Here is a 27,115-nt window from a genome sequence, read left to right on the forward strand (position 1 = left end):
GACTTCACAGAGTCACTTTCTTCAGAGCCGCAGCAGGAAGACGTCGCAAGTGGAAATGGAGCCGCATGTTTGTGGACAAACAGTATAAAGCAGGATGCAGATTCAGCTGGTTTTTTCCCCAACTGTGATAAAACAATGCATTTTAATATTTAGGCCAGCTGTTTTGCAGAAATGAATAAAATATGTAAAATGATACATAAAATTGATGCATTTACTGAACTTCCCACAGTTATGTTTAGTCAGCTTGAAGCAACAATGTTCTTGTAGTAGAGATGATTATTCTAATTTGGATAAACATATATTTTAGCATTTTTATGATTAAAGGAACATCTTGCTTGAACATGATTTATTTTCTAGATATTTAAACTGAGAATCTTAAAAAAAGAAAACGCTGAAGAATTCTGAACATTTTTTTAAATCTAATTTGGTTTTTAATTTAGTTTTTAGCAAATTCTTTTCGGTATGAATTAATATTGGATGGCCAATTGAGATGCAGAACTTCAATTTAACATTAACAAAAGGGACAATATACAAATACAACACTTTAAAATATTCTGTGTGTATGTATATACAATATATATATATATATATATATGAATATATATATATATATATATATATATATATGAATATATATATATATATATATATATATGAATATATATATATATATATATATATATATATATATATATATATATATATATATATATATATATATATATATATATATATATATATATATATATATTAGATTAGATAGTACTTTATTGATTCCTTCAGGAGAGTTCCCTCAGGAAAATGTAAATATATGCATATATATATACATATATATATACGCATATACATATATATATATATACACATGTATATACTGTATATATATGTGCATGTATGTATATATATATATATATATATATATATATATATATATATATATGTGTGTACATGTATATATATATATGTACATGTATAAATATATATATATATATATATATATATGTGTGTACATGTATATATATATGTACATGTATATATATATATATATATATATATATATATATATATATATATATATATATATATATATATATATATATATATATATATATATATATATATATATATATATATGTGTTAGGTCAGGAAAAAACACAGAGGCTATTTCATCCCTACAAGGTTTCCCTGCTCTTCAGGGGAAATTCCCTGAAGAGCAGGGAAAGCTGTGAAACAGGCTTGTAGGGATGAAATAGCCTTTGTGTTCTTTCCTGACCTAGCGCATACTCTGCTCTACCCTGCTATTGAGCACAGTATAACGGATAAACCACAGTAACCTCGACTACATGTATATATGTGTGTATATTCACATGTATATATATATATATATATATATACGTTTATATTAGGGCTGTCAAATGATTAAGATATTAAATCGCAATAATCACAGTTTGTCCATAGTTAGCTCAAAATGTATTGTGATTATTCACAGGTGAATATAATTTTTCATCAATAATAAGTGTGTCCTAGACAGATCATTCTCAAGTTTTTTATACCATGATTGGACAATTATTTTGCTTTAATTAAATGTTTTTTTAAACATTATGCTTATTAAACAGCTCAACAAAAAAGGACATAAACACCTTTTTAAAGAGAAAAAAAAATAGCTGCAGTGCCTTGGTGTCTTGCCAGCTTTTCTATGTTGTAGAAATGCAGAATTTGTATTCCTCCTGTAGAAGCACTTGCATCAAGAGGAGCAACAATATCTTTAGATAGCAGTTTCTCTCATTATTAACACAACACGATCATGCTTTGATTGTCAAAGATGTTTGGTCATGTCACCTGTGATGTTTTTTTTCTACCTGAATAAATGCTTTTGATATTCTCTATATGTTGCGCAATTTAAATGTATTTATATCTCTTAACCTTCTCCATTTATTCATCAAATGTAATATTCAGCATGTTAAACATTCTGTAATTGCGGACTATCAATCAGAAGAGGTTACATAATAATATACCAAAGGGATGGTAATACTGTGTAGTGAACTGTAATTACCCGGTGTGGGCTGCAGAGGGCAGTGGCAGACATTAAAGCTAGTCTCGGTAGTAGCGAATAAACGAGAAGAGAAAAATGTTCAAGGATGAAGCCATCGAGTGTCTGTGTCGCACTTCTGCTTATTGAGTTTGACGGTGCTATTTGTGAACATGAATACAAGGCTGCCTTGTTCAAAGACAGTCTACCGCCGTCATATCGCCGCCACTATTACAGTACACTTTATTCCAATCGGCCAGAAAGCATTCATTTAGCTAGAAATATCGCAGGATAACAATACAAAACATCTTTGACAAAGCATGGTAGACAATTTCCCGTTGTTTTGTTGTTTAGACCAGATGTGCTGTTATTTTTAAGCCGAACGTGCGGGATTTGTGCGAGAAAAAACTTGACATATTTTGAAGAAAACTGTCAGGTTCAAACACTGATGACATCTATTAAACAAGACAAGAGGCAAAGAATTAAACAGAGACATAATTCAATTTGGACTCGATTGAGGAGACACGCCTGGACACACTGAGTATCTCGGCACGCTCTGCCAAAAGATTGCGCTCCTCCTTCTTTATTAAATATTATCCATAGATTGTGCACGGGCCTCAATTATAATAAACTCTGAGTTTAACCAGAGGGCTGTGAGTTTGAGAGCCCCGATTTAAATAGGTGGTAATGTCGTTGAGGTCGGTATCCCTGCTTTGGAATCTCGTAGAAATTGTTTCAGCACACAACACTGCCCCCAAGTGGCTAAAAGTAACGACATTTGCGTGTTTTTAAAGGTATAATATTTGAAGCGTACCAACCTCTAAAGGCTTAGTGGCCACATGCGTGGACAGCACCTTTTGTCAATCAATCAATCAATCAATGTTTATTTATATAGCCCTAAATCACGAGTGTCTCAAAGGGCTGCACAAGCCACAACGACATCCTTTGAACAGAGCCCACATAAGGGCAAGGAAAAACTCACAACCCCAATGGGACGTCAATGTGAATAACTATGAGAAACCTTGGAGAGGACCGCATATGTGGGTGACCTCCCGTCCCCCCTCTAGGGGAGACCGGATGCAATAGACCTCGAGTGGGTCTGACATAATATTGTGAAAGTCCAGTACATAGTGGATCTAACATAATAGTGAGAGTCCAGGCCATAGTGGATCTAACATAATAGTGAGAGTCCAGTCCATAGTGGATCTAACATAATAGTGAGAGTCCAGTCCATAGTGGATCTAACATAATAGTGTGAGAGTCCAGTCCATAGTGGATCTTACATAATAGTGTGAGAGTCCAGTCCATAGTGGATCTAACATAATAGTGACAGTCCAGTCCATAGTGGATCTAATATAATAGTGTGAGAGTCCAGTCCATAGTGGATCTAACATAATAGTGATAGTCCAGTCCATAGTGGATCTAATATAATAGTGTGAGAGTCCAGTCCATAGTGGATCTAACATAATAGTGAGAGTCCAGTCCATAGTGGATCTAATATAATAGTGTGAGAGTCCAGTCCATAGTGGATCTAACATAATAGTGAGAGTCCAGTCCATAGTGGGGCCAGCAGGAGACCATCTCGAGCGGAGACGGGTCAGCAGCACAGAGATGTCCCCAACCGATGCACAGGCGAGCGGTCCACCCCGGGTCCTGACTCTGGACAGCCAGCACTTCATCCATGGCCACCGGACCTGTCCCCCCCTTCACAAGGGAGAGGGGGCCAGAGGAGAAAAGAAAAGAAACGGCAGATCAACTGGTCTTAAAAGGGGGTGTATTTAAAGGCTAGAGTATACAAATGAGTTTCAGCTCTTATTTCCAAAATGGTGTACATTACTGACTTGGGGTCTTATGGCCGCTTGTGTGGACACTTATACTGCCATCTGGTGGTGTCAGAAGAGTATAACATACAATGGAATTTGGAAAAATAAGAATTAGCATGTCACTAAACATGAAGTACACGTTTGTGTACTTATGGGCTAAGTACATCATATCAAAAGATGATTCTTAGTTTTTGTTCTAATTAGGGTCCAATAAGCCCAAATAGCAAAGAGAAATAAAAAAAAGCATGTAAACAAACAGCTTGGGCCTTAAGAGGTGAAGCGTGTGTTTTGTTGGGTTGTTTTTGACATATTGGAGATGTCTTAAATTAGACCAGGGGTCAGCAACCTTTTTGAAAGCAAGAGCTACTTCTTGGGTAGTGATTAATGCGAAGGGCTACCAGTTTGATACACACTTAAATAAATTGCCAGAAATAGCCAATTTGCTCAATTTACCTTTAACTCTACGTTATTATTAATAATTAATGATATTTACACTTAATTAAACGGTTTAAAAGAGGAGAAAACACGAAACAAATGACAATAAAATTTTGAAACGTAGTTTATCTTCAATTTCGACTTTTTAAATAAAAATTCTAACGAAAAAAAGAAGAGAAAAACTAGCTAATTCGAATCTTTTTGAAAAACTTAAAAAAATAATTTATGGAACATCATTAGTAATTTTTCCTGATTAAGAATAATTTTAGAATTTTGATGACATGTTTTAAATAGGTTAAAATCCAATCTGCACTTTGTTAGAATATATAACAAATTGGACCAAGCTATATTTCTAACAAAGACAAATCATTATTTCTTCTAGATTTTCCAGAACAAAAATTTTAAAATAAATTCAAAAGACTTTGAAATAAGATTTAAATTTGATTCTCCAGATTTTCCAGAATATTTTTTTTAAATTTTAATCATAATAAGTTTGAAGAAATATTTCACAAATATTCTTCGTCGAAAAAACAGAAGCTAAAATGAAGAATTAAATTAAAATTTATTTATTATTCTTTACAATAATAACATTTTTTTTTACTTGAACATTGATTTAAATTGTCAGGAAAGAAGACGAAGGAATTTAAAAGGTAAAAAGGCATATGTGTTAAAAAATCCTAAAATCATTTTTAAGGTTGTATTTTTTCTCTAAAATTGTCTTTCTGAAAGTTATAAGAAGGAAAGTAAAAAAAATTAATGCATTTATTTTAACAAGTGAAGACAAAGTCTTTAAAATATTTTCTTGGATTTTTAAATTCTATTTGAGTTTTGTCTCTCTTAGAATTAAAAATGTCGGGCAAAGCGAGACCAGCTTGCTAGGAAATAAATACAATTTAAAAAATAGAGGCAGCTCACTGGTAAGTGCTGCTATTTGAGCTATTTTTAAGAACAGGCCAGCGGGCTACTCATCTGGTCCTTACGGGCTACCTGGTGCACGCGGGCACCGCGTTGGTGACCCCTGAATTAGACCGTGCCATCTTTTGTATTCTGCCGCGTACGTAAAATTCCACCAGGTGTCCTGTAGTCGCCGTGGAAGATTGAACAAAAGATCTCTCCGGGCGGATTTGCAATTCAATCCGAACCTCGAGCGACAGTCTGGTTCTTGAGAAGCCCACCCACCTCCCCCCTGCGGAGAGGCTCCGAGCGCTTTATATTCCATCGTTGTGACACAAAAGTAGTCGCAGTTCCGCTCCCCGCCATGCAATATGCACGCATTTTATATAGCGTTTCATGTTGAATTACACGACAAGCTCATACTTCCTCATACCACGTCACATTTTAGCCAAACAAATATTAAAATAATGATGTTTTATTAATGCATTTCTGTTGTATGGGTTGGATGTTATGCCGACAGCACATGTTGCAGGTCCCAGGTAGCCAGGACAAGCAGTCAGATAATAATGTCCTGTTATACAGGAGGAAAAATCACACAGAACGTTTCAGATGTTTACAGACTGGTCGCTCTCATCAGAATTTATTAACAGAAATTACAAATCCACAATTCACTTCATTTCCCATATATTTTGTCACTTTGTATTATCATGTCAATGTATTTGACTTTATCTTCACCTCTATGTTCATCAAAACACTCAATAAACTATCATTAAACAGTTACTGTATCACTGGAGTAATAATTACCATAACAATACTGTATTCCTTTACCATATACTTTTTACATATCCACATCACTCCAAAACATACAATATAGAGCTCAATTAGACATTATTTCACTGTCTTATCTTTCTCAGGAATATTCACCTTTAACTTAATGCACAATTTAGCAACATTCATTTAAATACTTTACTTTTCTTCATATTCTTCTTCTTATAATAGCAGCTTTAAGTTACTGTACTTGAAATGTTCAATGACCATTCCTGAGAGCTTAACTTATATAACCATGTCTAAACACAACAACATAGCATGTAAAACCTCTTTCAGAACACACACATTACACAAATATACATTATAAAATCAATAAGAAAATGGGAGCTCTAATTTGGGAGTCTGAATTAGGATCAGAAGTTCCTATACCAGGGGTCGCCAACGCGGTGCCCGCGGGCACCAGGTAGCCCGTAAGGACCAGATGAGTAGCCCGCTGGCCTGTTCTAAAAATAGCCCAAATAGCAGCACTTACCAGTGAGCTGCCTCTATTTTTTAAATTGTATTTATTTACTAGCAAGCTGGTCTCGCTTTGCCCGACATTTTTAATTCTAAGAGAGACAAAACTCAAATAGAATTTGAAAATCCAAGAAAATATTTTAAAGTCTTGGTCTTCACTTGTTTAAATAAATTCATTAATTATTTTACTTTGCTTCTTATAACTTTCAGAAAGACAATTTTAGAGAAAAAATACAACCTTAAAAATGATTTTAGGATTTTTAAACACATACCTTTTTACCTTTTAAATTCCTTCCTCTTCTTTCCTGACAATTTAAATCAATGTTCAAGTAAAAAAAAAATTTTTATTGTAAAGAATAATGAATACATTTTAATTTAATTCTTCATTTTAGCTTCTGTTTTTTCGACGAAGAATATTTGTGAAATATTTATTCAAACTTATTATGTTTAAAATTACATCTAGAAAATCTGTAGAATCAAATTTAAATCTTATTTCAAAGTCTTTTGAATTTCTTTTAAAAAAAATAATTCTGGAAAATCTAGAAGAAATAATGATTTGTCTTTGTTAGAAATATAGCTTGGTCCAATTTGTTATATATTCTAACAAAGTGTAGATTGGATTTTAACCTATTTAAAACATGTCATCAAAATTCTCAAATTAATTTTAATCAGGAAAAATTACTAATGATGTTCCATAAATTCTTTTTTTTATTTTTTCAAAAAGATTCGAATTAGCTAGTTTTTCTCTTCTTTTTTTCAGATGAATTTTGAATTTTAAAGAGTCGAAATTGAAGATAAACTATATTTCAAAATTTAATTGTTATTTTTTTTCGTGTTTTCTCCTCTTTTAAACCGTTCAATTAAGTGAAAATATCATTAATTACTAATAATAACATAGAGTTAAAGGTAAATTGAGCAAATTGGCTATTTCTGGCAATTTATTTAAGTGCGTATCAAACTGGTAGCCCTTCGCATTAATCACTACCCAAGAAGTAGCTCTTGGTTTCTAAAAGGTTGGTGACTCCTGTCCTATACAAACATTGCGCACTCACGTCGCCATTTTGTATTGATTACTGCAGCTGTGCACTGGATTCATTCACAAATACAAACTACAACTCACAAACACTTCAGAGTTAGGCTCCACCATCAGAATGTGTACTTAAACTTACAAAGATCACATGGATATTATTCAGTGAGTTGATTCACCAAAACTAACCTTTTATACAGGAGGGAAAATCACACAGAACGTTTCAGATGTTTACAGACGGGTCGCTCTCATCAGAATGACGAGAAGCTTCCGGTCTGCAGGTGATCGAATTCAATTGGGAAGAAACGCCCTACTGCCCCCTACTGACCAATGCGAATAGTAATAAATGTGGAATGACAGCTCCAAAAACGAATTCAAACCATAAAATAAAATAAATAAATCAACACAAAAATGTGACACATTATGGGTGGGTCACACGCACACACACACACACACACACACGCACGCACACACACACACACACACACACACACACACACACACACACACACACACACACACACACACACACACACACACACACACACACACACACACACACACACACACACACACACACACACACACACACACACACACACACACACACACACACACACACACACACACACACACACACACACCAAGCACCAGGGCAGCCACTATATGCTCCATGATGCGTCAGTGACTATAAAACTACACGAACAGTCCCAGTGAGCCGCATCTTTAAGCAGTGGCGAGCGCATTTTTATTTCTTTGTGCAGATTTATGCCGGCAGCCTAAGCCAACCCCCCCAGCTTGTGCCGCCAAAGACTCGCTGAAGCGTCTCGCTGTAAGACGTCATCGAATCCTCATAACATGCAGATCCATGAACGCATCGGCTAAGACTGCCTGACAGAAGCTCAGCAGGTGAATCCCGTGGGGGAAAGTTGAGGATTATAGCATGGAAGTGTGTGTGTGTGTGTGTGTGTGTGTGTGTGTGTGTGTGTGTGTGTGTGTGTGTGTGTGTGTGTGTGTGTGTGTGTGTGTGTGTGGAGGGGAGTTGGGAGGGGAGTTGGGGGCTAGGTTGGTGCAACAGATCAACTCTATTTAAAGATCAAGCCGGTTTTCAGTGATCAAGGAATACTTACTCTCACATCAGACGTGACAAAAAAGTAGCAAAGACTTGGGCTTGTCAACGTTGACGCATTAAGGCATGCGATTAATTAAAAAAACATTCAATCAATCAATCAAAGTTTACTTATATACACTGCAAAAACTGAAATCTAAGTAAGATGAAATATCTCAAATAAGGGTGATATTTGCTTATTTTCTGTCTGGTAAGATCATTCTTCTCACTAAGTGTTAGAATAATAATGTATATATTATCACACAACTCTTATGCTTAAAGGCCTACTGAAATGAATTTTTTAAAATTCAAACGGGGATAGCAGATCCGTTCTATGTGTCATACTTGATCATTTCGCGATATTGCCATATTTTTGCTGAAAGGATTTAGTAGAGAACATCGACGATAAAGTTTGCAACTTTTGGTCGCTGATATAAAAAAAAGCCTTGCCTGTACCGGAAGTAGCGTGACGTCACAGGTTGAAAGGCTCCTCACATTTCCCCATTGTTTACACCAGCAGCGAGAGCGATTCGGACAGAGAAAGCGACGATTACCCCATTAATTTGAGCGAGGATGAAAGATTTGTGGATGAGGAAAGTGAGAGTGAAGGACTAGAGTGCAGTGCAGGACGTATTTTTTTTCCGCTCTGACCGTAACTTAGGTACAAGCTGGCTCATTGGATTCCACACTTTCTCCTTTTTCTATTGTGGATCACGGATTTGTATTTTAAACCACCTGGGATACTATATCCTCTTGAAAATGAGAGTCGAGAACGCGAAATGGACATTCACAGTGACTTTTATCCCCAAGACAATACATCGGCGAAGCACTTTAGCTACGGAGCTAACGTGATAGCATCGGGCTTAACTGCATATAGAAACAAAAGAAATAAACCCCTGACTGGAAGGATAGACAGAAGATCAACAATACTATTAGACGGTGAGCTGACATGAGAAAAAGTGCCTAGAAAATGAATTTCGCTCCCACGTCTAAGCACAACTTGTTCAATGCATTTTTGCATAGATAATACCCTTCTGGACTTTGGGTTAAAAGTTCAGAACATGATACCTAGCCAAATTTTGTCACAAGCCAGAAATGTATATAGAGGTAAATCACAAAAAACGAAAATCTTGTGCTGCAGTTTTGGCTTGTAAAATATGTCTTATTCATTTTGGCAACACAAAATCTTTCTCAAATATCATAAATACATATACCTAACATCTGAAACAAATATTGGTGCCTTAGTATACTCATATGTGAATTTAGATCATGAAATGTAGCAAATTTCTTAAAAAACGATTCAACTGAAGTGATTTGCCCCAGCACAATGAAGCACACACTTATTAAATTTAGCTAAAAGCTTATGTATCATACATTAAAAAAATGTCACAACCTTCTATGTAATCAAAGGTACAAAATAAGTAACACACCGTGGCCAAAAGTGGCTTAAAATCTAGCAAAATATTACCATGCACCCCAAAACTGGAATAAGGCAAAAATGGACAAGATTAAAATAGATGCAGTAAAGGCCCAAATTGGTATAAAATATGATAAATATTTATTAAAGTAGCAAATTGTTTCACAGCATGTGTCATTTATACCCCCCACCCCCCCCCCCCCCCCACACACACACACACACACACACAAACACACACAAAAGACCAAAACAAATTTGAAAAAAAAGGTAATACAGACATTATTTAAGCTTTACCGTTAAAATGGCAGTGTGGCATCTCGATAATCAAACATCTTGATAAAGAAACAAAAGTGGCAAATTTTACATGGTGACATGGTGCGTAATTACTCATCAATATCACTTTCATCTGTGTCATCATCCCATGCACCTCTTTCTTCTGTTTCCTTTGAAACATTTCCACAGTTCTGGCAGTGACATAAATCAGTACAAGACATTTTTGCAGACATACATGAACAGTAGTTGATGGTGATGTGCCTGATGGCAGAGGTACCCTGTCTGCTAACGATAATGTCTCAACAAAAACCATTTCAGAGACGTTGCGCTGGGGAGGGCAGTGGAAAACCAGCTGGGGGAAATCACGGACCAACCTTCTTTTCAGTTTATCCCTCCTGAAACATAAAGTTAAAGGGAAATATGAGCACATTACACACAGACACAGACACAGACACAGACACACACACACACACACACACACACACACACACACACACACACACACACACACACACACACACACACACACACACACACACACACACACACACACACACACACACACACACATCAATGATAATCAAATTACTTTAAACATACTCTCATAGCCTTTATGGGGAGAGACTAAATCTATAAATAATAAACTTTTCAGTATGAATATTTTATTATTTTTGTTTCAGTTACCTGTAGCCTGAAGCATCAAGATCTTCGTGCTTCTTAACGGTGTCCACGAACAACTTCCTTAGCTTGTCCATTCTCAGCACCTCTTTGTCAATTATAATCCTTTGACGGATCACTTGGTCACAGAAGAGGTTGTAGCTGTCAGCAAAGGGTTGTCTGAAAACACACACACACACACACACTTAACATGTGCAAAGAGTCATGCTTTCAAAGCTGTATCTTAAAGGCCTACTGAAAGCCACTACTACCGACCACGCAGTCTGATAGTTTATATATCAATGATGAAATCTTAACATTATAACACATGCCAATACGGCCGGGTTAACTTATAAAGTGACATTTTAAATTTGCCGCTAAACTTCCGGTTCGAAACGCCTCTGCGGATGACGTATGCGCGTGACGTAGCCCGGCGAACACGGGTATGCCTTCCACATTGAAGCCGATACGAAAAAGCTCTCTTTTCATTTCATAATTCCACAGTATTCTGGACATCTGTGTTCGTGAATCTGTTTCAATCATGTTCATTGCATTATGGAGAAGGAAGCCAAGCAAGCAAAGAAGAAAGTTGTCGGTGCGAAATGGACGTATTTTTCGAACGTAGTCAGCCACAACAGTACACAGCCGGCGCTTCTTTGTTTACATTCCCGAAAGATGCAGTCAAGATGGAAGAACTCGGATAACAGAGACTCTAACCAGGAGGACTTTTGATTTGGATACACAGACGCCTGTAGAGAACTGGGACAACACAGACTCTTACCAGGATTACTTTGATTTGGATGACAAAGACGCAGACGTGCTACTGTGAGTATGCAGCTTTGGCTTTTTTTTGCGTATGTACGTAACTTTTTTAAAATATATAAGCTTTATGAACCTTGGGTTAGGTGAACGGTCTTTTGGGCTGAGTGATTGTGTGTGTTGATCATGTGTTTGAATTGTATTGGCGTGTTCTATGGAGCTAGGAGCTAGCAGAGGAGCTAGGAGCTAGCATAACACGTACCGTACCGTAAGTGCGCGTCACGTACGTAACTTTTTAAAAATATATAAGCTTTATGAACCTTGGGTTAGGTGAACGGTCTTTTGGGCTGAGTGATTGTGTGTGTTGATCAGGTGTTTGAATTGTATTGGCGTGTTCTATGGAGCTAGGAGCTAGCAGAGGAGCTAGGAGCTAGCATAACAAACACGCAGGTGTTATTATGCAGGATTAATTTGTGGCATATTAAATATAAGCCTGGTTGTGTTGTGGCTAATAGAGTATATATATGTCTTGTGTTTATTTACTGTTGTAGTCATTCCCAGCTGAATATCAGGTACCGTGAGTATGCAGCCTTGGCTGCTAAACATTCGATAACTTGACCGTATGTGCGCGTCACGTACGTAACTTTTTAAAAATATATAAGCTTTATGAACCTTGGGTTAGGTAAACTGTCTTTTGGGCTGAGTGATTGTGTGTGTTGATCAGGTGTTTGAATTGTATTGGCGTGTTCTATGGAGCTAGGAGCTAGCAGAGGAGCTAGGAGCTAGCATAACAAACACGCAGGTGTTTTTATGCAGGATTAATTTGTGGCATATTAAATATAAGCCTGGTTGTGTTGTGGCTAATAGAGTATATATATGTCTTGTGTTTATTTACTGTTGTAGTCATTCCCAGCTGAATATCAGGTCACCCTCGGCTCTCACAGCATCTTCCCTATCTGAATAGCTTCAACTCCCCACTAGTCCTTCACTTGCAATTTACTCATCCACAAATCTTTCATCCTCGCTCAAATTAATGGGGAAATTGTCGCTTTCTCGGTCCGAATCTCTCTCACTTCATGCGGCCATCATTGTAAACAATAGGGAACTTTGCGTATATGTTCAACTGACTACGTCACGCTACTTCCGGTAGGTGCAAGCCTTTTTTTTATCAGATACCAAAAGTTGCAATCTTTATCGTCGTTGTTCTATACTAAATCCTTTCAGCAAAAATATGGCAATATCGCGAAATGATCAAGTATGACACATAGAATAGATCTGCTATCCCCGTTTAAATAAAAAAAATTCATTTCAGTAGGCCTTTAAGCAAAACTAAATATAAGCTGCATGTTGTTGAAATTTTTTTTACTTTTTAAATGTGAGCAAAATGACAGTACAGTGTAATTACTCACATTTCTTCATCTCTGGTTGCAGTGTGCGTTGCTGTAGACAGTGACAAGAACCTGGTGTACTGTCTGTAACAGGTCCTATGGTACCGGACCTCTATAGCAACACAGTCTTTGTCGTTGATGTGCAGAAGAATGGCAGCATCTTTCTTAATCTCAGCTGCCTTCAGCAACTGGCCTTTAAAAGAAAAATAATTAGAATAAGCTTTATTGGCAAAATCAGAGATTTACAAGTAAAAAAGTGTGTGTGTGTGTGTGTGTCTTGAGTGGGGGGTTGGAGAGGTATTTATGACCCTGTGATTTACGACTCTGTGATGTGAGCTGCTGAACTCCCAGCTAAACATTCCAAGATTCAAGATATCTATTGTCATATGCACAGATAAACAGACAGTCACACTGCACAATGAAAAGCTTATTTTGCTGGTCCCCCTTGCAAATTCACAAAATATAAATATAAATATAAACTTAAGCTAAATAAAGAATCACAGAATATAAAAAATTAAACAAGAATAAACTTAAACTATATTGCACACTTACAATAAACTTACTAAAAATGTAAATGCTAAGGATGTTTAATACTAATAAATATAATAAAATAAAATAAGAAACAAAAATAAAGAAATAAGATAAAGTAAATTAAAGTGTGGATCTTACAACAGATCTATAGTGGGCATGAGTAGACAGAAGCAGTATTGCACATTCAGTTCACAGTGAAGATGATAATGGATGATATGACAATGATGATGTATAAAGTGCACTATGCATTCTTCAATTATTGTAGCAGCAGTGGAGGTGACATGAAGTCACAGCAGGGATGTGGGTAGTGGTCACAGTTCAGTCAGTTCAGGGATGAGGGGTGAGGTGTGAAGGTGTGCGGGGGGAGGGGTGGGGGTTGTGATGTGTAAATCAGTCCAGGGGTGTGTGTGTGTGTGTGTGTGTGTGTGGGGGGGAGAGAGAGATTGGGGCTGTGGTGTGAAGGTATATGGGGGGATGGGTGGGGCTTCCTTTTCTAGGCCAGTGGTTCTCAAACTTTTAAATTCCAAGGTCTCCCCTTAACTCTGACAGTGTATAAATGGTCCATTTGGTTATTACAAAGTAACAACACATTCTTTCAATCCTACGCTATGTACTGTAACATTATTACTATAGATTCACACACGTGTGTGTGTGTGTGTGTGTGTGTGTGTGTGTGTGTGTGTGTGTGTGTGTGTGTGTGTGTGTGTGTGTGTGTGTGTGTGTGTGTGTGTGTGTGTGTGTGTCACATACCTGCCGACACGGTTTCTGCTTGTGTGAGTTGATCCCTCTGGCGTTTTCCTCCCACACGAGTGTACTTTTCCACTTTTTGACAAATTATACAGATGGCTGGCAGGACGGGGCCGGCAGAAGCAACGGGCAAACCTGAACGAGATCGAAGTTTCTTTCGGGGAGTTTCAGACGTGCCTGCTGACTGACCTGCGGCTGCAGATGGTTCTCCCACCGCCCGTGCGGTCCTTTTCTCGGCATAAAACAATGCAGATTTATCTGTAAAACGTCGGTAGCATTTTGCGTGAAACCCAGCGTCGTCAGGAATAGCGTCAAAATCTACATCCGAGCAATGTTTATAGATTTCTGCCAGATGCTTGTTCTGGTCTTGCAGACAAAGCCACTGTTTTAAATAGTTTCTGTATGTGTCCCACCGTGTCCGAGTGAAGTGCTGGACGTCCTCATTGTTCACAGATGAAAGATGCATATAGCATCTTTTATTTTCCTCTTTACGCACTTTTTTTCTAACTTTTGAGGTCTTTCGTTCCTCTTCACTCTCGGATGTTGTCGTCGCCATAGCAGGTATGTTGTTAGAATAAAGCTGCTACCTGATTGGTCCATGTGACCAAAACCGCGCCACTCCCCACTAGATATCACTGCGCCTCACTGAAAAATAGTACCGGCTTTCAACACCGATTACACAAAATGGGCTAGGTGTCAATTTCCGAACTTTTGGTATCTTACTTACTACCAGTAAATCTATTTTATGAAGTAAAAATGATGTTGTGCCGTTGGTGTGGGAGCGAAACTGAACGATATGAGCCTTGACCACAGGCACTATATTAAACCATGGACCTGTAACTACACGGTTAATACTTTCCAGCCTGGTGAAGCTTAACAATGCTGTTGCTAACGACGCCATTGAAGCTAACTTAGCTACGGGACCTCACAGAGCTATGCTAAAAACATTAGCTATCCACCTACGCAAGCCAGCCCTCATCTGCTCATCAACACCCGTGCTCACCTGCGTTCCAGCGATCGACGGAGCGACGAAGGACTTCACCCGATCATCGATGCGGTCGGCGGCTAGCGTCGGATAGCGCGTCTACTATCCGAGTCAAAGTCCTCCTGGTTGTGTTGCTGCAGCCAGCCGCTAATACACCGATCCCACCTACAGCTTTCTTCTTTGCAGTCTCCATTGTTCATTAAACAAATTGCAAAAGATTCACCAACACAGATGTCCAGAATACTGTGGAGTTTTGCGATGAAAATAGAGCTTTTTGTATTGGATACAATGGTGTCCGAATACTTCCGTTTCAACCATTGACGTCACGCGCATACGTCATCATACATAGATGTTTTCAACCGGAAGTTTAGCGGGAAATTTAAAATGTCACTTTATAAGTTAACCCGGCCGTATTGGCATGTGTTGCAATGTTAAGATTTCATCATTGATATATAAACTATCCGACTGCGTGGTCGCTAGTAGTGGCTTTCAGTAGGCCTTTAAGGGTCGTTGCTATAGTTATTATCAATTGTGCTGAAATTTGATTTTTCTTTGTCTGTGCAAAGCTGGCAATCTTCAAAAGATTGCAAGCCAGTCTCGTATCAGTGTTTGTTTCCAGACTTGGCCTGCTGACTGCCAAGGCCGGACATCGAGTACCGTGACGCAGACAGAGCAGAGACAAGGCGATATCACGACTGTCAGAACATTTGCATTTTTTTATAATCATATATTGTGTCTAACTGGAGCTGTCGAGATTACCCCCCTTACCTCAGCGACAGCTTCAGTGATGTAACCAGGGACCTCCCAAATAAATAGAGGACGCACGTGGGCTGGACTTATAGAACCTAGTTTGGATCTATAACTAGAGTACAGCCCAAAGCACGTCTCTCCTCAATTGAGCAAAATGTAACTCTGTCTCTGCATGATTCCTTGCTTCTCGTCTGTTTAATAGATGTCATCAGTGTTTGAACCTGACACTAAGCAGATTTTATGTTAGAGTGTTTTACTTGTTTTAAGGGTTTTGGTCCTCAATGATCTCAGTAAGATATTACAGCTTGTTGCTGAGATTTGATGAGCTATATTGAGTAAAACGTGCTTGAAACTAGAATATCAAGTGTTGCAAAGCTGTGTCATCAACACTCACAAGCAGAAAACTACTTTTTCTAAGAAATCATTTCTTATTTCAAGCATGAAATACAAAATCATGACTTTGACACAATTGTGTCTCATAATTAAAACAGATGACAGCCAAATGGACTTTGCCGTTTTATTTTCAATGAAACAATAGAAAATAGGTACTCATATAGTAGTACAGTTGGCACAGTACAGTAAACTGACAGTTCATATTTAAACATTGCGTATGCAAAAGTGCAATATATTCATCTGTACAGTAATCTATTTATTTATATCTGCACCTTATTGCTCTTTTATCCTGCACTAACATGAGCTAATGCGACTAAATTCAGTTCTTATCTGTACTGTGAAGTTCAAATTGGAATGACAATAAAAGGAAGTCTAAGTCTCCAATCAGGGAGCTACATAAAGTCTCTAATCAGGGAGCTACATAACGTCTCTAATCAGAGAGCTACATAAAGTTCAAATTTCAATGACAATAAAAGGAAGTCTAAGTCTCTAATCAGAGAGCTACATAGAGTTCAAATTTGAATGACAATAAAAGGAAGTCTAAGTCTCTAATCAGAGAGCTACATAAAGTTCAAATTTGAATGACAATAAAAGGAAGTCTAAGTCTCTAATCAGAGAGCTATATAAAGTTCAAATTTGAATGACAATTAAAAGAAGTCTAAGTCTCTAATCAGAGAGCTACATAAAGTTCAAATTTGAATGACAATAAAAGGAAGTCTAAGTCTCTAATCAGAGAGCTACATAAAGTTCAAATTTGAATGACAATAAAAGGAAGTCTAAGTCTCTAATCAGAGAGCTAAATAAAGTTCAAATTTGAATGACAATAAAAGGAAGTCTAAGTCTCCAATCAGAGAGCTACATAAAGTTCAAATTTGAATGACAATAAAAGGAAGTGTAAGTCTCTAATCAGAGAGCTAAATAAAGTTCAAATTTGAATGACAATAAAAGGAAGTCCAAGTCTCTAATCAGAGAGCTACATGAAGTTCAAATTTGAATGACAATAAAAGGAAGTCTAAGTCTCTAATCAGGGAGCTACATAAAGTCTCTAATCAGAGAGCTACATAAAGTTCAAATTTGAATGACAATAAAAGGAAGTCTAAGTCTCTAATCAGGGAGCTACATAAAGTCTCTAATCAGAGAGCTACATAAAGTTCAAATTTGAATGACAATAAAAGGAAGTCTAAGTCTCTAATCAGGGAGCTACATAAAGTCTCTAATCAGGGAGCTACATAACGTCTCTAATCAGAGAGCTACATAAAGTTCAAATTTGAATGACAATAAAAGGAAGTCTAAGTCTCCAATCAGAGAGCTACATAAAGTTCAAATTTGAATGACAATAAAAGGAAGTCCAAGTCTCTAATCAGGGAGCTACATAAAGTCTCTAATCAGAGAGCTACATAAAGTTCAAATTTGAATGACAATAAAAGGAAGTGTAAGTCTCTAATCAGAGAGCTACATGAAGTTCAAATTTGAATGACAATAAAAGGAAGTCTAAGTCTCCAATCAGAGAGCTACATAAAGTCTCTAATCAGAGAGCTACATAAAGTTCAAATTTGAATGACAATAAAAGGAAGTCTAGGTTTCTAATCAGAGAGCTACATAAAGTTCAAATTTGAATGACAATAAAAGGAAGTCTAAGTCTCTAATCAGAGAGCTACATAAAGTTCAAATTTGAATGACAATAAAAGGAAGTCTAAGTCTCTAATCAGGGAGCTACATAAAGTCTCTAATCAGAGAGCTACATAAAGTTCAAATTTGAATGACAATAAAAGGAAGTCCAAGTCTCTAATCAGAGAGCTACATAAATTTCAAATTTGAATGACAATAAAAGGAAGTCTAAGTCTCTAATCAGAGAGCTACATAAAGTTCAAATTTGAATGACAATAAAAGGAAGTCTAAGTCTCTAATCAGAGAGCTACATAAAGTTCAAATTTGAATGACAATAAAAGGAAGTCTAAGTCTCTAATCAGAGAGCTACATAAAGTTCAAATTTGAATGACAATAAAAGGAAGTCTAAGTCTCTAATCAGAGAGCTACATAAAGTTCAAATTTGAATGACAATAAAAGGAAGTCTAAGTCTCTAATCAGAGAGCTACATAAAGTTCAAATTTGAATGACAATAAAAGGAAGTCTAAGTCTCTAATCAGAGCGCTACATATTCCAGTCTTCCTATGCAACAAGTTACATGGTCTACTTATTTAATTCCTCACGCTACGCTTTCGCGCTAGCTTCCTTAGCTTTGCACTCACTCAGCATTTCCGCTGCGTAGTTCCGCAGATCTCCAGGTTTGCTGAGTGAGTTGTGTGCAAAAAAGCAGCATCTCCGCATGAAAGAGGACAACCACAGCAGGGGGCGAGCGCCAGTGGCGGCCCGCGGAGGACGGAGGGGCCGAGCCGGTCGCTGAGAACACGGCGCGGTCGCGGATGAGCAAACAATCTCCCGCGGCACTTCCTCGACACACACACAGAATAATTAAACATCTCCACATTACACCAGCCGCTCCGCCGGGACGAAGAACTCCATCTCTGGTAATATTTCATCAAAGCGTCAACAAATGTGCCCACACAAGAAAAGAACCCACACACGGCGCTATAAATAGACGCCATCAGCACCATCTGAGGATGCGGAGTCCTGCATTTTCTCCTGGCTGCTTCCTCTTTAGGAAGTTGGGCACAAGTAAATATATATTTATTGTGCTATGAATCATGTTTATGTCTGCTGCAGAGTTTCTACACGCCTCCAGCACATTAATGACATGATGAAGCTGTACTGTATTTGCACCATTTTACAGTCATCTGGTTCATAAACCCCATCTGTTGTTTTCCCTCATCATTTCTGTACTGTTTTTATTTTTATTTACACTTTGCCACCCGAGAAAAATGTGTGCACAGTTACATACTAGTTTTGATATTGCTATTATTGGTATTTTAATTGCATTATTCAGTGCCTCCTGTCATAACGACGCGGACTTTGGGGTGTTTGTTTTCCCGAGATGCAAGTAAAGTTGGACTGGACATGGCGTGAAGGTAAGTACATATTTATTTTAACACTAGCGAAAAGGTACAAAACTAAAGGCGTGCACAAAGGCGGAGAACAAACTTGAGTAATGAAACAAAAACTAGCACTAAGGCAAAAAACTATGAACTTACTGTGACAAGAATATAGACAAAACTCACGTGGCATGGAACTATGGTAGCATGGGTAACATGGGTAGCAGAAGTCAAACAGAGTTAATGTCGCCAGCCTGACTTCCTGCCAACTATGGGCTTAAATAATACACACATGATCAGGGCCGGCCCGTGGCATAGGCCGTATAGGCAAATGCTAAGGGCGCCGTCCATCAAGGGGCGCCACGCCAGTGCCACGAATGTTGGAGGTAAAAAAAAAAAAAAAAAAAAAAAGTTGGTACTATTATTTCTAAATACATAAAATAATCCCACGTTAATTAAAATGCAAAGTAAAGCCTATTTAATAGAAATATTATTTGTTACAACATTACGCCCCCCCTCCCCCCGGCACGGTGCGCCCCCTCCCTTTCCGTATCATGACTCTTTTTGGACGTCACCACATAAAAAAAAATCAACACAAGATGTCAAAACGGCCAAAACTGTCAGGCGCCCAGGGAAGAAAAAAGAGAAAAGAAGAGGAGAAACGAGAAAAAGACAGAGGTAGCAGGTAGGTAACGTTAGCCTACATGAAATTATTTGTCTGTTACAGAATGTGATAGTAACCTGGCTTTTTAGCATTAAGCTAATGTTACATGATTCGGCAATTGCTAATCAATAAATAGCTAGTTCTGTTTTAACGTCGGGTTAATATTGTGGAGGGGGCTAAATTATTATGGAAAATAATAATGTAACGTTAGGTAATTACAGTACTCCCTGGTGTACAGTAATTTGTAAGTCATTCTAGTTAATGCAATATTAAAAAGCACAAATAGAGAACTCTGTTGGATCCCCTTTTTTTGTTATATAGTTGTTAAAGTCATACTGGTTTGATATCTTGTTTTGTGCAGTGCCTTATTTATATTGTATTTTTAATTTATTTTATGCAACTTGTTGACACGTTTTATTTTGTGTTTATGTATGTAAAAAATATTGTATTTCATATATTCATTTTTTATTTTTTGTATTCATTTATTTATCCATATTTTTTTTTATCTTGTTAACTATTCTGATTGTTAATTTGCTTTCTTTAAGTAAAAAAAAAGGTCAAAGACAAAGCTATTCGGTTTCTTGTGAGTATATACACTTCACTGCCGATGTGGGGGGGCGCCACCTAAAATCTTGCAAGGGCGCCAGATTGGTTAGGGCCGGGCCTGCACATGATTGACAACAGGTGCGCGAGTGCAAAACGTGAAACAGGTGAAACTAATGGTCGCTATGGTGACAAAACAAACAAGAATGCACAAAGGGTCCAAAAACCAAACCGAACATAACCAAAACAAAACGTGATCACACAGACATGACACCTCCAAGATTTAACAGGCTTTTTATGCGATTGTTATCATGTGACCAGCTCGGTGGCCTAGTGGTTAGAGTGTCGGTTGTGAGTTCAAACCCCCGGCCGAGTCATACCAAAGACTATAAAAATGGGAGCCATTACCTCCCTGCTTGGCACTCAGCATCAAGGGTTGGAATTGGGGGTTAAATCACCAAAAATGATTCCCGGGCGCGGCCACCGCTGCTGCTCACTGCTCCCCTCACCTCCCAGGGGGTGAACAAGGGTGATGGGTCAAATGCAGAGGACAAATTTCACCACACCTAGTGTGTGTGTGACAATCGTTGGGACTTTAACTTTAACTTGAACTTAACTTGTTGTGGCCTAAAATATCTGAAAGTTTGGATGTTTTAAAGGGGAACTGGATTTTTTGGGGTAATTTTGCCTATTGTTTACAAAAGTTTTTTTTTTTTTTGATGAAACTGTACTGTATTTGCACCATTTTCCAGTCATTTTGTTCATAAACCCCATCTGTTGTTTTCCCTCATCATTTTTGTACTGTTTTTATTTGTATTTACACTTTGCCACCCGAGAAAAGTGTGTGCACAGTTACATACTAGTTTTGATATTGCTATTATTGATATTTTAATTGCCTTATTCAGTCCCTCCAATATTTCACAGGCTTTTTATGTGATTGTTGTGGCCTAAAATATCTGAAAGTTTCGATTTTTTAAAGGGGAACTGGATTTTTTGGGTTATTTTGCCTATCGTTTACCATCTTTTTTTTTTTTTTTTTTGATGAAGCTGTACTGTATTCGCACCATTTGCCAGTCATTTTGTTCATAAACCCCATCTGTTGTTTTCCCTCATCATTTTTGTACTGTTTTTATTAGAGATGTCCGATAATATCGGCCTGCCGATATTATCGGCCGATATATGCGTTAAAATGTAATATCGGAAATTATCGGTATCGTTTTTTTTATAATCGGTATCGTTTTTTTTTGTTTTTTTTAAAATTAAATCCACATAAAAAACACAAGATACACTTACAATTAGTGCACCAACCCACAAAACCTCCCTCCCCCATTCACACTCATTCACACAAAAGGGTTGTTTCTTTCTGTTATCAATATTCTGCTTCCTACATTATATATCAATATATATCAATCAATCAATCAATCAATGTTTATTTATATAGCCCTAAATCACAAGTGTCTCAAAGGGCTGTACAAGCCACAACGACATCCTCGGTACAGAGCCCACATACGGGCAAGGAAAAACTCACCCCAGTGGGACGTCGGTGAATGACTATGAGAAACCTTGGAGAGGACCGCATATGTGGGTAACCCCCCCCCTCTAGGGGAGACCGAAAGCAACGGATGTCGAGTGGGTCTGACATAACATTGTGAAAGTCCAGTCCACAGTGGATCCAACACATCAGCGGGAGTCCAGTCCACAGCGGGGCCAACAGGAAACCATCCCGAGCGGAGACGGGTCAGCAGCGCAGAGATGTCCCCAACCGATGCACAGGCTAGTGGTCCACCCGGGGTCCCGGCTCTGGACAGCCAGCACTTCATCCATGGCCACCGGACCTATGCAACTCCCCCTCGCAAGGGACAGGGGAGAAGAGGAGAGAAGAAAAGAAACGGCAGATCAACTGGTCTAAAAAAGGGGGGGTCTATTTAAAGGCTAGATTATACAAATGAGTTTTAAGATGGGACTTAAATGCTTCTACTGAGGTAGCATCTCTAACTGTTACCGGGAGGGCATTCCAGAGTACTGGAGCCCGAATAGAAAACGCTCTACAGCCCGCAGACTTTTTTTTGGCTCTGGGAATCACTAATAAGCCGGAGTTCTTTGAACGCAGATTTCTTGTCGGGACATATGGTACAATACAATCGGCGAGATAGGCTGGAGCTAAACCGTGTAATATTTTATACGTAAGTAGCAAAACCTTAAAGTCGCATCTTAAGTGCACAGGAAGCCAGTGCAGGTGAGCCAGTATAGGCGTAATATGATCAAACTTTCTTGTTTTTGTCAAAAGCCTTGCAGCCGCATTTTGTACCAACTGTAATCTTTTAATGCTAGACATAGGGAGGCCCGAAAATAATACGTTACAGTAATCGAGACGAGACATAACGAACGCATGAATAATGATCTCAGCGTCGCTAGTGGACAAGATGGAACGAATTTTAGCGATATTACGGAGATGAAAGAAGGCCGTTTTAGTAACACTCTTAATGTGTGACTCAAACGAGGGAGTTGGGTCGAAGATAATACCCAGATTCTTTACCGAGTCTCCTTGTTTAATTGTTTGGTTGTCAAATGTTAAGGTGGTATTATTAAATAGATGTCGGTGTCTAGCAGGACCGATAATCAGCATTTCCGTTTTCTTAGCGTTGAGTTGCAAAAAGTTAGCGGACATCCATTGTTTAATTTCATTAAGACACGCCTCCAGCTGACTACAGTCCGGCGTGTTGGTCAGCTTTAGGGGCATGTAGAGTTGAGTGTCATCAGCATAACAGTGAAAGCTAACACCGTATTTGCGTATGATGTCACCCAGCGGCAGCATGTAAATACTAAAGAGTGCAGGGCCAAGAACCGAACCCTGGGGAACTCCGCACGTTACCTTGACATAGTCCGAGGTCACATTGTTATGGGAGACGCACTGCATCCTGTCAGTAAGATAAGAGTTAAACCAAGACAAGGCTAAGTCTGACATACCAATACGTGTTTTGATACGCTCTAATAAAATATTATGATCGACGGTATCGAAAGCGGCGCTAAGATCAAGAAGCAGCAACATAGATGACGCATCAGAATCCATCGTTAGCAATAGATCATTAGTCATTTTTGCGAGGGCTGTCTCCGTAGAGTGATTTGCCCTGAAACCGGATTGAAAAGGTTCACAGAGATTGTTAGTCACTAAGTGTTCATTTAGCTGCTGTGCAACAGTTTTTTCGAGAATTTTGGAAATAAACGGAAGGTGGGAGACCGGTCGGTAGTTTACCATGAGGTCAGGATCGAGGTTAGGTCTTTTGAGCAGAGGATGAATAACCGCTTTTTTGAATGCTAGGGGAACAGTGCCGGAGGAAAGTGATAAGTTTATAATATTTAACACTGATGGACCTAATAATACAAACAGTTCCTTGATAAGTTTCCTAGGAAGTGGGTCAAGTAAACATGTTGTTTGTTTTATCCCACTTACACGCTGTAATAATTCCTCTAATATTCCTCTAATATTCCTCTAATATCAATACAGTCTGCAAGGGATACAGTCCGTAAGCACACATGATTGTGCGTGCTGCTGCTCCACTAATAGTACTAACCTTTAACAGTTAATTTTACTAATTTTCATTCATTACTAGTTTCTATGTAACTGTTTTTATATTGTTGTACTTTCTTTTTTATTCAAGAAAATGTTTTTAAGTTTATTTATCTTATTTTACTATTTTTTTTAAAAAGTACCTTATCTTCACCATACCTGGTTGTCCAAATTAGGCATAATAATGTGTTAATTCCACGACTGCATATATCGGTTGATATCGGTATCGGTTGATATCGGTATCGGTAATTAAAGAGTTGGACAATATCGGAATATCGGATATCGGCAAAAAGCCATTATCGGACATCCCTAGTTTTTATTTGTATTTACACTTTGCCACCTGAGAAAAATGTGTGCACAGGTACATATTAGTTTTGATATTGCTATTATTGATATTTTAATTGCATTATTTAGTCCCTCCAATATTTCACAGGCTTTTTATGTGATTGTTGTGGCCTAACATATCTGAAAGTTTCGATGTTTTAAAGATTTTTGGGGGAATTTTGCCTTTTTTTTGCACTCCAACATGTAAAAATCTATTCGTTCTTGGTGGCTAGCAATGCAGCTAATGGTAACAAATCAACTCTACATCCAAATTACTTTAAAAATGCAATTAAAAACTGTCAACAATACTTCATTTGGCTAAGCAGTCCATTTATTTCGAAATAGCTCGGCTCCAAGTTCCACATTTATCCTCGTCACTTTCACCTCACTCTGTCGTCTTCTATATCTGCTCCAACGTCTCACCCTTCCTCCGCGCTCGCTTCGAGAGGCAGCAGTTCATCCTCAGTATGTGCGGCTTCAAAAAGATAAGTTTATGAATCCTCATTTGTCCAAAGATAGTCGTCTCCATGGACCCCATGACGATCCACCAATGACATTTGTTTACATTCAGGATGCTAGCTTGCTGTTAGCGGTTAGCTATCGTATCCTCCTACGGTGTGTAGTGAAGCAAGTTCAGCTATTCCTCGTTAGTGATTCAGAAGTAGCTAAAACGCTGCCGACTGCGAATGGACGTTCACCGCTAGCTAGCTAGCCATGTCTTAAAGCACCTCTTCCTGAGGGTGTTTCAGTGTTATAACTTCAGTTTTATCTTTACTTTTTTCACCAAAATTAGTCCTCTTTCCCTTTTCTGTCTACACACTGTGTGCGCTGCCGAACATGCTCCTCTGCTCGCAAAACCAGCAATGTCACGACGTGACGACGCGCCGTCATGCCCGGGGACCGGTACTTTTCAAACATAGTATAGTACCGTTTTTGATTCATTAGTACCGCGACACTATACCAGTACAACCCTAGTTCCTGCTGTGGAAAGATCAGTCGTACTGACTGACTAACCCTATGCGCTGGTCCTCATGGGAAATGTGGTCTTCCTTCGGGCAAAACACTACCGCTTTGGTCCACTGGCGCCGCCAAAACTGTAAGTTCTTAAGTGGGGCTTTAACAGTTTAGCCTCCAAGTTTGTTTTACGGCTGTTAGAATAATTATGTATAATTTACCACACAACTCTTATGCTTAAAGGCCGTTGCTATAGTTATTATCAATTGTGCTGAAGTTGTACTTTTCTATCTGTGCAAAGGCACACAACTTGTAATCTTCCATTGCGAGTTGTCTCGCATCAGCAGTTTGTTTCCAGACCCTGCCTGCTGACAGCCAAGGACGGACATCGAGTACCTCAACGCAGACAAAGCAGAGACAGGGTGAAATCACGAGTGTCAGCACATTTCCATTCTGAATAATCATATATTGTGTCTACTGGGAGCTGCTTGCATTACCCCTCCCTTCAGAAGCAGCCTCAGTGATGTTAACTAGGGACCTCCCGAATAAATAGAGGAGCACGGGGGCTGTACCTTAGAGCAGTGTTTTTCAACCTTTTTTGAGCCAAGGCACATTTTTTTAATAAAGAAAATTTGGAGGCACACTACCAGCAGAAAAGGTTCAAAAATGAAACTCCACCAGGTCGTCGTGCCTTATTTTGAGTCTGTTGTTGTTTTCCTGTGTGTAGTGCTTTAGTTCCTGTCTTGCGCTGTTATTTTGGTGACTTTTCCTGTTTTGTAGTTTGTTTTCCTGTCGCAGCTTCACGCCTTCCTTTGAGTGGCCGACCTGCTTTGTGTTAGCAATCGAGACTATTTTAAGTTGTGGGTACGCTATCCTTCTTTGTGGGGACATTGTTGATTGTCATGTCATGTACGGATGTACTTTGTGGACGCCATCTCTGCTCCACACGCTGTAAGTCTTTGCTGTCGTCCAGCATTCTGTTTTTGTTCACCTTGTCGCAAGTTCAGTTTTGCTTTCGTTTTGCATAGCCATCCCTAAGCTTCAGTGCCTTTTCCTTTCCCTTTTGTTAATTTTTGGTTTAATCATTGCATACCATTTTACCTGTGTGCTTTGCATATTGGGATCACGACAAACCATCCTCGACGCGTTCCGACTTCTATAAAGCAATGAACTACCTGCTGCCACCTACTGACGTGGAGTATTACATGGTTAACCTGCCGAGCTCTACACAGCACAGACACTCGTTAACGGCATATTATTTGCAGATTATAATGATTGATTTGCAAAAAAATATTTTTTGGTACCAATTAGGTGAAGTTGCAAAATTTCCCACGGCACACCAGACAATATCTCACGGCACACTAGTGTGCCGCGGCACAGTGGTTGAAAAACACTGCCTTAGAGCGTAGGGTGAAACTGTAACTGAGTGTACAGCCCACTACGTCTCTCCTCATGAGCAAAATTGAACTCTGTCTCTGCCTGATTCCTTCTTGTTGTCTCGTGTAATAGATTGTTCGGTGTTTGAACCTGACCACGGCGTTAAAATGTGTGCAGTCGCTGGCACCACGGTGC

The 27,115-nt window shown here is 38.5% G+C and overlaps 1 protein-coding gene across 1 annotated transcript; it reads right to left on the bottom strand.

Moving 5' to 3' along the window:
* Positions 1-13,111: 13,111 nt before the first annotated feature.
* LOC133631434 (uncharacterized) lies at positions 13,112-15,163 on the bottom strand. The gene is made up of 3 exons (XM_062023636.1): positions 14,562-15,163; positions 14,376-14,507; positions 13,112-13,287 (listed from the first exon to the last, which is right to left on the bottom strand). Exons 1-3 carry the CDS (start codon positions 14,926-14,928, stop codon positions 13,112-13,114), a joined length of 675 nt encoding a protein of 224 aa, XP_061879620.1. The 5' UTR covers positions 14,929-15,163.
* Positions 15,164-27,115: the final 11,952 nt, after the last annotated feature.

The sequence above is a fragment of the Entelurus aequoreus genome, linkage group LG16 (genome assembly GCF_033978785.1).
Source record: "Entelurus aequoreus isolate RoL-2023_Sb linkage group LG16, RoL_Eaeq_v1.1, whole genome shotgun sequence".
In the NCBI taxonomy this organism is placed as follows: Eukaryota; Metazoa; Chordata; class Actinopteri; order Syngnathiformes; family Syngnathidae; genus Entelurus; species Entelurus aequoreus.

Bases quoted from the DNA above. Each gene is read 5' to 3' on its own strand.
- LOC133631434 (XM_062023636.1), bottom strand. From the start codon at position 14,928: ATGGCGACGACAACATCCGAGAGTGAAGAGGAACGAAAGACCTCAAAA. The intron at 14,508-14,561 runs GTCAGTCAGCAG...GATCTCGTTCAG, and splicing joins AGAACCATCTGCAGCCGCAG to GTTTGCCCGTTGCTTCTGCC. The intron at 13,288-14,375 runs GTATGTGACACA...TTTCTTTTAAAG, and splicing joins AGCAGAAACCGTGTCGGCAG to GCCAGTTGCTGAAGGCAGCT.